The following is a 14,213-nucleotide window of genomic DNA, read 5'->3' on the forward strand; positions in this document are numbered from 1 at the left end:
ACAAGTCCTAAGAAACAATGATAATAGAAAAACAACAACAACAACAGCGCCTGAGTGTTAAAAGTAAAAAGACCTTTATCTTTTTGGATTTCTCTAAAACACTGTATCATTTTTGCACTAGACAAAGTTTATACAGCATAATCTAACCTACAAAGAATTCCTATTTTCCTTCCACTACCTTAGTTTCTGACAAAATAGTTGCTCGTGTTAGAAAGACTGGAATGTGACCAAAAGAGTTTGTGAGCTTTTTTATGAGTGAGTTACAGCTAACTTTGGTTGGTTATTTTACGCTCACACATGATTTGATCCTCAGCTTTTCAAATTTAAAAGCTTAATTTAACCTTAGTTTCATACTGACCAAGATCATAAATTAACTTATTTTATTATACAAATTTATTGTTATGTGTATATGTTATATATTTAATAATATACTGATTTATTATATAAAATAATTTATTAACTTAAAATTAAGAATGCACAATTATGATTTAGACAAATTAACGGGACTAGAGCATGGTTTCCCTACAGAGGGATATGCATGGGAAATCAAATTATAATCAGAAAGGTAGGAACTGACATAGAAACAGAATTACTTGTTCAGAGTCTATCTCAAATACAATCTTTATATAACATATCAACAGGTATTAGTATAGCAGAAATCTCACTGACCACCAATCCTGATCCAGGATCTTATACCACCAAACTTGCCTGTGCCTATTTTCCTGTGTTGGCACTATACAGTACTGGGATTCATGAAGGTATTTGTTGTTTATACCATTATCAGGTCTTACATAAGCCTAGAAATAATTTTGACTTTAAGTATAAAATCAAGAACAGAATCAAATGAGCTATGACAAAGCAGTCATTCCCATTATTCCCTTCCAAATTCTTAGGAAGAAGCTTGTAGTAGTTTCTGTAAAGAATTTGAATAATAAAAAGTAGTGATTCACACAGCTTTGTTTTGGGTTGTTTTTTTTTTTTGTCGGTCGTGGGGTTTGAACTCAGCCTGAGCGCTATCCTTCAACTCTTCAGCTCAAGGCTAACGCTCTACCAGTTGAGCCACAGCACCACTTCCATGATTCACACAGCTTTGGAGATAAACCTTTTTTTTTTTTGGTCACTTGTGGGGCTTGCATTCAGGACCTGGGGCATTACCTCTGAGCTTTTTCACTCAAGGCTAGCGTTCTACCACAGAGCCACTTCTGGTTTTCTGGTGGTGGTGAACTGGAGATAAGTCTCACAGACTTACCTGCCAGGGCTGGTTTTGAACTATGATCCTCAGATCTCAGCCTCCTGAGTAGCTAGGGGTACAGGCCTGCGCCACGGGACAGGTGGCTGGAGATAAAACTATTTGAATGGCCACTGCTCTATGTAACATTCTGGAAAATCCTCTAACACAACGTACGTTACTTCTATAAAAAAATGGATCACTACTTAAAAATGTCTACAGGGCTTGACCTCTATGAGCACAGTTGAGGCTGTGCAGCACAGAGACAAGGGTATTCCTTCTACATGGGTTACAGAGTTTGGCCTATCTGTGCAGCACCACAGTGTCTGAAACCACTCACTACTCACTCGAGAGGCTTCTCAAGTACAACCAACAAAGAATCAGAGAGGCTTGAATGCATGTGGGGAAAAATGTGTTATGGTTATTTGGGGGGGAGGGAATTGAGACAGGATCTCACCATTTGGCTAACCTCCAGGCTGGGCTGGAATTTAGAATCCTCCTGCCTCATCTTTTTGAGTTCTGGGATGAACTACCTCTTTTAGTTCAAAATATTGTTTGTTCTTTTTCCAGGTGATAACATGGAAATTAGAAAAAGACCAAAGTGCTCTGTTTTGGAATGTGTGGAAAAATTAATCTGAAGCTAAAAAGGCAAGGAAGAATTTCTCATTACTTTCTTATGAGCAATTAATAAAACTTTTAAAAAAGACTGCCTTTGCTTATGAAAAAGCATTACAAAAGTAAGGTTTTCACAGTAGCAAAAAGATCGATGTTGTTAAAATGAAAATATAAGTGGACTACTTGTTTACTTCATCTAGGTTTCAGTAACTCAAGTCATTAAGGCTGAAGGGTAGAGCCCTGTTTATCACCTGAGTTGATGGGAGGGTTTCGGATAACATCAGCAATAATCTTCTGAACCTCTGGAGTCAGGCCTGCTCGCTCCATATCCAGGGGGTAGCCAGCTTTCACTGCCTGGGCTAAGTGCATACCAACTGCTGTGAGAGGCAGAATCCTGTTCTCAGCTATGCTGTGCTAAAGAGAGAACAGCAAAAAGACCCAGTGAGTGTCCATGTTTCCGTATTTCATGAAAAGGAAATACTCCCAACTTTCCAGTGGCAAATGCTCACAGTGGCCTAAACCTTTACTTAAATTTTCATTTCAACTATTTTTTTTTTAAAGAAAAATCACTGAAGATTTACACAGATGTTTCACTGATAAAACACAATTACCTAACCTTAGCCAAGAATTCAATGCTCATCCCTAACTATTCACCATAAAAAGCTACTAAGAGAAAGAAAAGTCATTCTATAGTCAAGTCTAATAGCTGTACACTAGTGTCTATTTGAAAAAGTAGAAAACACTATTCTAACATTCTATACACTTGAAAAACACATAGTGATTCTGTCACATTAACTTCCAAGAAGACAAATTCTAAAATTCTCAGTGATAACATACTTTTCCAAAATGCACCCTAAAAAAGGCCCTTAATGTTTTAAATTCTTAAAATAACCATGATTTTAAACAAGGGCTGTCATCACTACCCAACAACTAAACTTAATGTGAATTATGTTCAATTTAGTGCAATGTTTTGTATTTATAAAGCTTTTAAATAGATATGACTCAAATATATTTAAGATATGATTAGCTAAAACATTCATTTAAAAAGAAAATTTTAAATTTCATCTCATTTGATGATACTTTCAATATAGTTTGAAAATCTAAACTTAGACTGTATTTCTGTGAATGTTGACATTTTCTCAGAATAGACCATTTAAAGCAATATTATCATCTTTCAAAGATAGGTATTAAGTTACTTTCATTAAATGTCTACCTTTTTCTACTAAGAAGTGTGCACCATGTGTGCATAATATCAGGGTTATTTGATCCAGGGCATCAAGTTACCTAAAACTAATTGTATTATTGCTCTTGATTAATTAGTCCTTAGGCAGGTTTAATTTTGTGGTTAACTGGCAAGACCTTCTTAGACTCCAGGGAGGTATAGATAACTAACCATCATACTGCACAATAAAATATTACAAAGACATAAATGAAAATAAACCATTCTTTACATTTAACCATGAAAAGATATGAAATTCTTATTATGACTAAATATTAGAGTATATTTTATTCAGAAAATTTGGAGCCCATACCAATTTTTCTTAATAACTATATTCAGTTCCACCAAACCCATATATTTAAATCACATATATACGCACACAGAGGAATATTTAACATGTGCATGTAAGTTATTGTTTACATAAGAATTCAATTTGAAATTCCCATTTACCATGTGTTTTAGTTAAAAAATAATACAATGGAATTACATGGCCCTTATACTTTTAATTAAGAAACTTGATTATTTAATTAGATCATTTAAGTGAGTGAGATCAGATGTGACTTGTTTTTTCTTCCTAAAGCTGATTGAAAAGTAATATAGGATAGGGGCACAGAGAAGAGGTAAAACAGGCAGTAGAACATTGATCTATTCCAAATCAATTTAATGCAAATCAATAAAATGTAACTGGAAGCCTTATACTATCAAGATATAATCTCCATTTATATGTCAAAAAACCTCAACAACCTAAAGGATTTATGTTAGAACAAGTATGGTCATTTTAACAGTAATTAGATTTCCACCCCTCTTTCCCCCCAAAAAACCCACATTGTCTAAAAAACAAAGGAGAAAAAAAATCAGTGCTAGCAGACACAAAGAAAAAAATTTGTGTTTGAAGCTGTTTCTAGTTTTTTGGGCACCACTGTAGAGAACATTTTTAACACATACAAGAATAATGTGAATTTAACAGCATTCATATAAACACACCTTTTACATAATGTTTCACATCTTTTTTTTAAAAAAATCTTATATCTTGGAGATTGTTTCTCTTCTTTTTTCTTTTTATGGCAGTGCTCAGAACTGAACCCAAGTTCTCACACATGCTAGGCAAGCACTCTACCATCTTAGACCCAGAGGATGTTTTCTTAACAATACATGAATGAAAAGTTTACAAAACAGTTAAGAAACTATTCACTTTTGTATTATTTTTAGTCCCATTTCTAAAAACTAGTATTAAAATATTGCTGTATTACCCTTGAGCTACAAATGTATTGGTCTGTAACCTGATACAACTTCTGTAAGATAATCATGGTCAAATTATTCTTACTGCTGCTACTTAATGAAGAGATAGTCTTAACTGAAGGAAAATGTTCTGTTTTTATATTAAAAATGAGACGCTATACATTTAGAATTGACCCCACCTCACAGCTTTCATATTGCAAAGCTGATTAAACATATTAATAAACTAAAAAGTTCTTTGAAAGTGCACTTACTAAAGACATCTTCTTTTCTTGGAATAAAGAATATGTGACAGCTGCAGACTGTGAGAGTGAACTTTTTTCCTGTTCTTCTTGAGGCTTTGTACTTGAAAAGAGGTCTGTCTATAATTTTAAACGCAGAACAAATAGTCAATAACATCAATATAATGATTGATATATAATCACGAGTTACAAAAAAGTAACAGAAGTAGAACCTGTAACAATCTGTATTTTCACTGAAGCTCAAAAAGAAGTTAATTATATCATAGATATATAGATAATAGAGATGTATACAATATGGGAAATATGCCATAATTATATCTAGCTATCGACAGGTCTACAGAGATCTCTAAAAATATAGATATTTAGACTCATACATGCATGTGTACAATACATACATTTTATATATATATATATATATATATATATAAAGTATCATCACAACTGGAGCCTTGAACTTTAGGCATATTAAATGAGGAAGATTAAAAAGTAAGATTAATGAAGAAATACAGGAACTTTTTGTAAAGCCTAAAAAAAGTTGGTAGAGCATACCTGCTTTAATAAAACCTACAAAAATCAGCTTAATCATTTAAAGAGCCTAGTCCCTTGATAATTAATACTGGTATCTAACCTTAACCCTAACCCTAATCCTGATAAGGTTTTTCTTTATCATTGTGATCTACTATATTATGTACAGATAAGGAGGAAGAATACTTTGTAAACTTGTCTTCAGGAAAGAAAATTACTTTTGGGGGCTGGGAGGGTGGCTCAGTGGTAGAGCGCTTGCCTTGCATGCCAGAGGCCGTGGGTTTGATTCCTCAGCACCACATAAGAAAAAAGCCAGAAGTGGCGCTGTGGATCAAGTGGTAGAGCGCTAGCCTTGAGCTGAAGAGCTGAGGGACAGCGCCCAGGCCCAGAGTTCAGGCCCCACGACCGGACCAAAAAAAAAACAAAAACAAAAACAGAAAATTACTTTTTGTTTTCTTATCCTGTCATTTAAGGAATTTAATTAAAAAAGCAATTTTTTAGGGATAGAAGTTTGGCTCAAGAAGTATTAGAGTACATGTTTAACAAGTGTGAGGCCTTGAGTTTAAGCCTCAGTAACTCTCTTCCCAAAGAGTCAGATGAGTCAGGTGGGTTTTGGCTAATTATTTGGTGAGAAATATATTAAAATTTTTTTTTCCTTGTTAAATATATGAAGCCTAACTTTAGAATTGGAATTACTAGACCAAAGGCAATAAAATGTATTTTCCAAACCCTCTGAAGAATTTCAGTATCTGTACAAAAAAAAAAAATCTCAGCTATATTCTTACAGAAGAAAGAAAAAATTCCAACCAATAACCTTAAGGGTGAGGATTCTGTTCTAGGGTCAGTCATTACATTTGTTTCCATTTTAAAGCTTTGGAATAACACTTCAAAGCGTTAGAAAGAATGCATCAAAGCAGAGCATGTACCTGGCACTGGTGGCTCATGCCTTAATTTTAGCTGCTTAGGAGGTGAGAACTGACATTCAGGGTTTGGAACTGCCCAGGGCAAGAAAGTCCACAAGACTCTAATTTCCAGTAAACTCCTAAACAAAAGCCATTAGTGTAGTTATGGTTCAAGTGCCAGAGTGCTAACCTTTAACAAAAGAAGTTCAAGGATAGCGCCCAGGCCCTGATTTCATGCTTGAGCACCAGCATGCAAGGATGAAGGGAGAGTGGAAAGGGAAGAGGGAGAGAGGGAAGAGGTGGAAAAAGGGTAAGGGAAAGGGAGGAAAGAAAGGGGAGGGAGAAGGGAGGGGAGAGAGAGAGAGAGAGAAGGAGAGACAGAGAGAGAGAGAGGAGAGAGACAGAGAGACAAGGGGGGGGGGACTCCCCAGGGACAGCTAGCCAGCCACTCTGAGTGTGCTCCTCCACCAGTTGCACTTCCCCATGTTGGCTGCATTGCAGGCTGTGGTTTCAGTCCTTGTCTTGTTACTGAGGAGCTGTGTGGGGAATAAATGGCATTGTTCAACTCTTTGAACTTTCTTTTACATCCATGTGTGTTTATATAAATGTTTCATGGAAAGTAACTTCATTAATATAGAAGTGAGGCATACAACTGGGAAGTTTCACTTGTCCCAACCAGCATGCTCTGTCCTGAAGAGTTTTTTTTTTTTTTTTTGGGGGGGGGGGGCAGGTCTGGACGTGGGGCCTGAACTCTGGGCCTGGGCACTGTCCCTCAGCTCTTCAGCTCAAGGTTAGCGCTCTACCACTTGAGCCACAGCACCACTTCCAGCTTTTTTCTTTTTGTTTATGTGGTGCTGAGGAATCGAACCCAGGGCTTCATGCATGCAAGGCAAGTGCTCTACCACTGAGCCACCTTCCCAGCCCCCCTGAAGAGCTTTTTAAGAAGCTAGCTTACCCCAAAGTTTTTTTGTGTTTTTTTTTTTTTGGAGTTCGGTTGTGGGGCCTGAACTCTGGACCTGGGTGCTGTCCCTCAGCTCTTCAGCTCAAGGCTAGCACTCTACCACTTGAGCCACAGCGCCACTTCCAGCTTCTTTCTTTTTGCTTATGTGGTGCTAAGGAATCGAACCCAGGGCCTCAGGCATGCAAGGCAAGCGCTCTACCACTGAGCCATCTTCCCAGCCCTACCCCAAAGTTTTTTAGCAAGCTTCTACTATAACACAAGAACTCTGGTAATGTCTTAAGCACTCGCTTAGATTATCATTGAAGCCTTACCTTCTTCAAGTTATTACTTTGCAATATTTTGCTTAGTGTCTTGGATACTGGTAAATCCTTTTGTGACATATTTATAAAGTTATTATTACCCCAGAAATCCTAATCCTTTAAAAGATTTATTAGTATAACTCATAAAAAGAGAAGGGTAGATAGCTTTAAAAGGTAATTTTGACAGTATTACTATAAAGTGACTAGCATATTTTTTCATAAGAGGTCATCTAAATGGTTCATGCTGTTGAAATGTAACTTTGTTTTTCAATTTTCTTATTTTGAGACAAGGCTTCCGTTGTCTACACTAGTTTCAAATTTGTAGGCTTACATGATCTTCTTGCCTTAGACATCCAACTAGCTACAACTAAAAGTACACATCACCATGCCTGGCTCATATTTGTAACTTGAGATTTGCATTATAATAATATTTATATTTTACTTCAAAATTCGAAGGAAATATATTAAAAACAAATCAAAAGTGATGAATAGCTTAATGAACATTAATGTTTTCTATTGCTTTAATTCTTTTAATAAATGGTTTCAATTTGTGCCATTATCCAGGCATAATTCCTAACTAAAGAAACTAGCAGTCAATAACCTAACAAGAGGGTTTAAAAAGCACCTTTTAAAATGCACCTTTTGGAGCATTTACATTTTGCCCTACTTCAGCCTCCTCTCCTGAAGTGGTGGTAAAGGGATAATTCAGGTCTTACTACTTAATACCACTCATTCCCGAAAGAAGATATTGCCATCAAGTGTCTAAAGTAAAAGCTTATTCAATTATCACTAGTTGATATTCTTTATCAAATCATTAAAACACCTGTAATTTCATTTCTAAAAATATCTAGTATGAAATATAATGGATTTTCACATGACCTGTTATGCAAGGAAATTTAGTTGCCAAAAGTATTTGATTCCTAATGAGCAAATTTTATAATAATTTTATAATAATTAGTGATTATCTTATAAAGCAATGTCCAGCTGTGTCTGCCCAAAGCTTATGGAAAAACATTTCCTGACCACTGCCTTACATATTTTAATATTTTCAATTTTTTATGTCTAGGTCTTCTACTGATACCCACTGTTTCCTTGATTTGGGCAAGTGTTATTTCCATTGTGTAGGTAACAAAATGAAGACTCAGGAAAGTTAAAGAATATGTTCAAGTTTACCAGATGTGGAAGAACTGAAATTCTGATTTCTGACTCCAAAGTCCTTCAATCTTTCACTTTCTGTACTAAAATATGATGCTTGTGGAAATGAGCAATTTGAAACAATGAAAGAATATGAAGAACAAACCCTATAAAATAAAATCTATTTATTCTTTTTGTTTTTGTTTTTTTTTATTGGCTTTTATGGTTTATAAAACAGGATGTCATTTTTCCTTCTCCACACATGTTCACCCTCTATTCAATCAATTTTTATGCCCTCTATCCCACTTGACTACATCATTCTCCATAAAATACAGCATACCCAACAGGTTTCCTTGTTTTCAATTTTCATAGTTAAAAATAACCTATTTTGGGAAAGAAGTAAAACTCTCCCACTTTGCAAATGACCTGATCTTGTATTTGAAGAACCCCACAGACTCCTCACTCAAATTACTTGAGCTGATCCAAAACTTTGGCAAAGTAACAAGGTATAAAATTAAACCACAAAAATCAGTAGCTTTTCTGTATGCTAACAGTAAGAAGAGCAAGGCTGAAATCAGAAAAGCAACTCCTTTTGTAATGGCTTCAAAAAAAAAAATCTGGAGCTGGAAAGGTGGCTCAGGCTCATGCTTGTCTTGCATTCATGAGGCCCTGGGTTCAATTCCTCAGCACCACATAAGCAGGAAAAAAAAAGCCGGAAGTGGCACTGTGGTTCAAGTGGTGGAGCGCTAGCCTTGAGGTAAAGAGCTGAGGGACAGCGCCCAGGCCCAGAATTCAGGCCCCACGACCGGACCTTCCCACCCCCATCCCCCCCACCCCTGCTAAAAAATCTAGGAATTAACTTAACCAGAGGTGAAGGACCTCTATGATGAAAAATTTAAAAACCTAAAAAAGGAAAATAAGGTAGAACTAAGGAAGTAGAGAAACCTCCCATGTTCCTGGATTGGGAGGATTAACATCGTGAAAACAGCAATGCTGCCCAAAGCTATCTACAAATTCAGAGCAATATCCTTCAATATCCCAACAACATTCTTCTTTTTAAATTTCACTTTATGATAAATATGCTGTACAGAGGGGTTACAGTTACATGAGTAAGGTAATGAGTACATTTCGTGTCAAACATTGTTACCCCCTCCTTTGTTGTGCTCCCACTATCCCCCCATTGTTACAATGGGTCATCCTGTGTCCTTGTTTCAGTGTTTTGTTATTCCTTTTCCCCTCCCCAAATTGGACAAATGTATATACAAGGTGCAGGGTACCAAAATCAAGTACAACGACAACAGGGAATATACCATAAGGGGAAGAACATAAAAAAGAAACAAAACAATTATCCTAGGCGTATACTAATTATTGCAAATGAGGGAACCATAGGACCTATATTTCTTTGGGTCTGGCTTACTTAATAGGATTTTTTTCCAAGGCTTTCCATTTCCTAACAAATGGGGCAGTATCATTCTTTCTGATGGAAGCATAGAATTCACACACATACACACACACACACACACACACACACACACACACACAATCACATTTTCTTGATCCATTCATCCACCAAGGAGCATCTGGGTTGGTGCCATATCTTAGCTATGATGAATAATGCTGCTATAAACACAGCTGTGATGGTAGCTTTAGTATAGCTTTGTTTGTGATCATTCCAATAACATTCTTTAATGAAATAGAAGAAGCAATCCAGAAATTCATATGGAAAAATAGAAAACCTTGAATAGCAACAAGAATCCTCAGCAGGAAGAACAGTGATGGAGGAAAATCAGTATCAAACTTCAAACTCTATTATAAAGTTGTAGTTATAAAACAGATTGGTACTGGCACAAGAACAAGCCTGAGGACCAGTGGAATAGAATTAAAAACCCAGACATGATCCCACAGACCTATGGCTCCCTACCTAATCTTTGATAAGAAAGCCAAACCATCAGATGGAAGAAAGACAGCCTCTTCAGCAAATGGTGCTGACAAAATTGGTTATACAACTTGTAGAAAACTCAAGTTAGATCCTTATATATCATTCTGCACCTGAATGAACTCAAAATAGATCAAAGATCTCAGGGTAAAAGTAGGAACCCAGAAAATATTACAGGAAGGGATAAGGAGTACACTAGGACTCCTTGGCACAGGTCGAAATTTCCTAAATAAAGATCCAGAAACACAACAAATCCAAGAAAGGCTTGATAAATGGGATTGCCTCAAACTGTAGAGCTTCTGCATGGCAAAGCACATACCTAGCAAGATCAATAGCCCACAGATTGGGAGAAAATCTTCACTAGTTATATAACAGACAAGGGCCTCGTATAAAAAATGCACCTAGAGCTCAAAAAAAAAAATTAAACTTCCCAATAAATAAATCCTCAAAAAAGCTACCACCTCATTAAATACTGGACTGAAGAATTAAAAAGAGACTTCTCTGGAGAAGAAATAATACTGGCCAATAGACACATGAAGAATTGTTCAACATCTCCTGCCATAAAAGAAATGCATATCAGAAACTCATTAAGATTCCACCTCACCCCAGTTAGAATGGCCATTATTAATAGTAGGTACAGGTGGGGATGTGGCCAAAAGGGAAAGGGGATGTAAACTGGTTCAACCACTCTGGGAAGCTGTGTGGAGGTTCCTTAGAAGCTAAATACAGAACTACCCTAGGATCCAGTCATCCCACTCATGGGCATTTACCCAAATGATCACAAACAAGACAACACTAAAGCCATCAGCACAACTATGTTCATTGCAGCATTATTTACCATAGTTAAGATGTGAAACCAACCTAGATGCCCCTCAGTGAATGAATGGATCAAGAAATATGGTATGTATACACAATGGAATTCTATGCTTCCATCAGAAAATGGAAGACTTGGAAAAATCATATTAAGTAATGTGAGCCAGACCCAAAGAAACATAGGTTCCATGGTTTCCCTCATTTGTAATAATTAGGATATGTCTAGGATAGTCTTAGCACAGGATCATAATAGTTCAATAGGTATGTACATATGACCATATAAGATGATGCTAATCGAAATGAATTCCAAAGTATGTAAACAAGAGGTGTCTTGGTTTTTTGGGTTGTTAATTTTTAATGTACTATGTTAGGTTACTCCTTTTTTCTTTCATTTTTTCCCCTTCGGTTTATCCCCTGATGTCACTGTTTTTGATTTGAGTACCCTGTGACTTGTTTATATATTTATCTGATTTGGGGAAGGGAAAGGAACAGCAAAATGGTAAGACAAAGGACAGGGGGTGAACCAATGCAACCGTGATACTCACAAGACACTATGTTGGAAATGAACTTTACAACTTGGGGAGGAGGAAAAGTGGGAGAAAAAAATGAGGGGGGTAACAATGTTCGACAAGAAATGTACTTATTATCTTTCTTATATAACTGTAACCCCTCTGTACAACCCCTTTGCAATCAAATTAACTTTAAAAAAATAACCTATTTTGGAATTACTTAACTTCTTTTATTTCCCAAGCAGCACACCCTCCTCCTGCTAATCCCCATCCACTCATAGTCTCTTTCTTTTCTCTAATACCCTGATCATTTGGATGTGACACATTATTTTTTAATCTCCATGTTCAAATTGTAAAGCTCATATGAAATCTACTTAAAGTCAGCATTACTTGAAGGGGAAGGTAATGAAGTAAGTTATGTCCTTAGGTCTGAAGTCTGACAGAAGTAACATCATTTTGTCCCCAAGGAAAAAGACAGACCCTTGACCCTAGAACTGTTGCTTGCTCAAGTAGGTTTTACAAACAGAACTGTTTTTCAGCAAGTTCTGAAAAAAAAAAAAAAATCCCCCAAAATGTTCTAGCTGCCCAGTATTTTAGGACATCTAATTTTACTACCACTGCTTAATTTTGCTTCTGTATAAGCTTTGCAACACAAAGAAAAAAAATGCGGTTTGTGTCTTTAAAAGACTAACTGAGCTGTCTTGGTACTCCTTGATTTGGTAAGCCTATACCCCATGCAGCTGCTGGCCTTTGGAGGTGACAATACAGACTCCTACAATTTGGCTTATTAATTAGGCAGCCTTTGTTTTCTTGCTGATAAGGATACAATAACTTGAAAAGACGTCCCTTACCAACTGAAAATCAGCTATAATTCCTATCTACCATAATTGAAAATAAAAGAATTTAACATGGACGCTGCTGACTTGTACCTATATACCTAGCTACTGAGATCTGAGGATCACAGTTCAAAGCCAGCTCTGGCAAGAAATTACATGATACTTTTTTATCTCCAGTTAACCAGCAGAAAGCCTGAAGTACAGTTGTAGTTCAAAGTGGTACAGCACTATCCTGGAGTGAAAAAGCTCAGGGACAGCACCCAGCTGTTGAAAAAAGAATTTATCAACCTAAAATTTGATACTTAAATTTAAAAATAGAAACATCCCAATACACAAGAACAGTCTAGACAACTTTTATTATCCTCTTCAAATGTAAGCAATGTTAGTTCTAGTAGCACATGCCAGTAATCCTAGCACCTTGAAGGAAGACATAAGAATCAAAGTCCAGCTTTGGCTACATAGTAAAACTCTGTAGACAGATAGATAAAATTAACTAGCATGCTTTAACAATTATTTACTGTAAAAACAATCTTAATTCATTGCCAAAGTATCCGTATGGAAATGCAAATACAGAGGGGAAAAAAAACATTACTTTTGAAGAACATTACTGTTTCTAAAATGCTCAAAAAAATAAAAAAGTATACCCTAAGAGCTTCTGAAAAACAGTGTTTTACCTTAGCACTATTTTCATGGCAGAAATGCTTGACAACTTCCAACAGTGGAGCCAGCATAGTAGCTTTTCCTTCAGAAACACCATCGATCTGTTTTACATCTTCAACAGTAGTTGGTCTGTCATTGAAAAAAAAGGAAAATCAGGAAACCAAGGTGCTATGCAGCAAAAAAAAAAAAAAAGATTTAACAATCAGTGAAAAAAAAACCATAATGTCCTCTTTCACAACATTATTTAGGTATTAACTGATAAACAGGCTATTACCAGAAAGAAACAGGATAACACCTAATGTTCTACATTATTACTGGATATTATTATTAGTATTAATATTATTATTATTATTCACAGAAATAAACTACTAAGTTTGAGGAAAGTTAAAAACTTCCAGAAAAAAATGTCTCATTCATTGTTTCACTTTCTACAAAATGTTTATCTGTAAGAATCACGAATTTTGCTCCATTTTTTAAAATTTTAGATTGTGCTTTTAAGTCTATATCACTAGTGCGTTTACACTTTTAATGGTTATATCATAATAGAAACTGCATGATGAATTTGTGTGTGTATATATATGTGCACACGCACAAACATTTGTGTGTGCGTGCCAGTACTGGGTCTTAAACTCAGGGACTGGTACTCTTATTTAGCTTTTTTTAGCTCAAAGCTAGCACTCTACCACTTGAGCCACTCTCCACTTCGAACTTTTTGTTAGTTAACGGGATTGTCTGCCTGACCTAGCTATGAACCAATATCCACAGATCTCAGTAGCTAGGATTACAGAAGTGAGTCGGTGCTTGGCTTGTTGGTAATTTTTAATACTTAAACAATGACTTCTTGAATGATGTAGGCTCAATAATTTTTATTGTGTTCAACATTCAAGACTGTATGATGATTAATTTCATTTTCCTTAAACACATGCTGAGAATATAAAAATGTACTCCTAATATATTTCATTTTTAACAAATTACTTATTGTAAGGTATGTTCAATTTGTAATAGCATTAGAATATCCCACACTAAAGTAGTTTCCATTGAATAAAATGTTGAAGCAGAAACAAGCTAGACATGGTGGTGCTTGCCTATAAACTCAGC

The 14,213-nt window shown here is 35.9% G+C and overlaps 1 protein-coding gene across 1 annotated transcript in view; it reads right to left on the reverse strand.

Moving 5' to 3' along the window:
* The window catches only part of Wrn (WRN RecQ like helicase), a 133,746-nt gene that overhangs the window by 10,214 nt on the left and 109,319 nt on the right, over window positions 1-14,213 (reverse strand). Inside the window, exons 30-32 of the mRNA XM_042701966.1 lie at window positions 13,130-13,244; window positions 4,553-4,660; window positions 2,095-2,257 (exon numbers count right to left, since the gene is read on the reverse strand). Of these exons, the coding sequence (XP_042557900.1) occupies window positions 2,095-2,257; window positions 4,553-4,660; window positions 13,130-13,244 (386 nt within the window). The remainder of the gene's footprint in view (window positions 1-2,094; window positions 2,258-4,552; window positions 4,661-13,129; window positions 13,245-14,213) is intronic.

Source organism: Dipodomys spectabilis, unplaced genomic scaffold (assembly GCF_019054845.1).
Source record: "Dipodomys spectabilis isolate Male_0828 unplaced genomic scaffold, ASM1905484v1 ptg000009l, whole genome shotgun sequence".
In the NCBI taxonomy this organism is placed as follows: Eukaryota; Metazoa; Chordata; class Mammalia; order Rodentia; family Heteromyidae; genus Dipodomys; species Dipodomys spectabilis.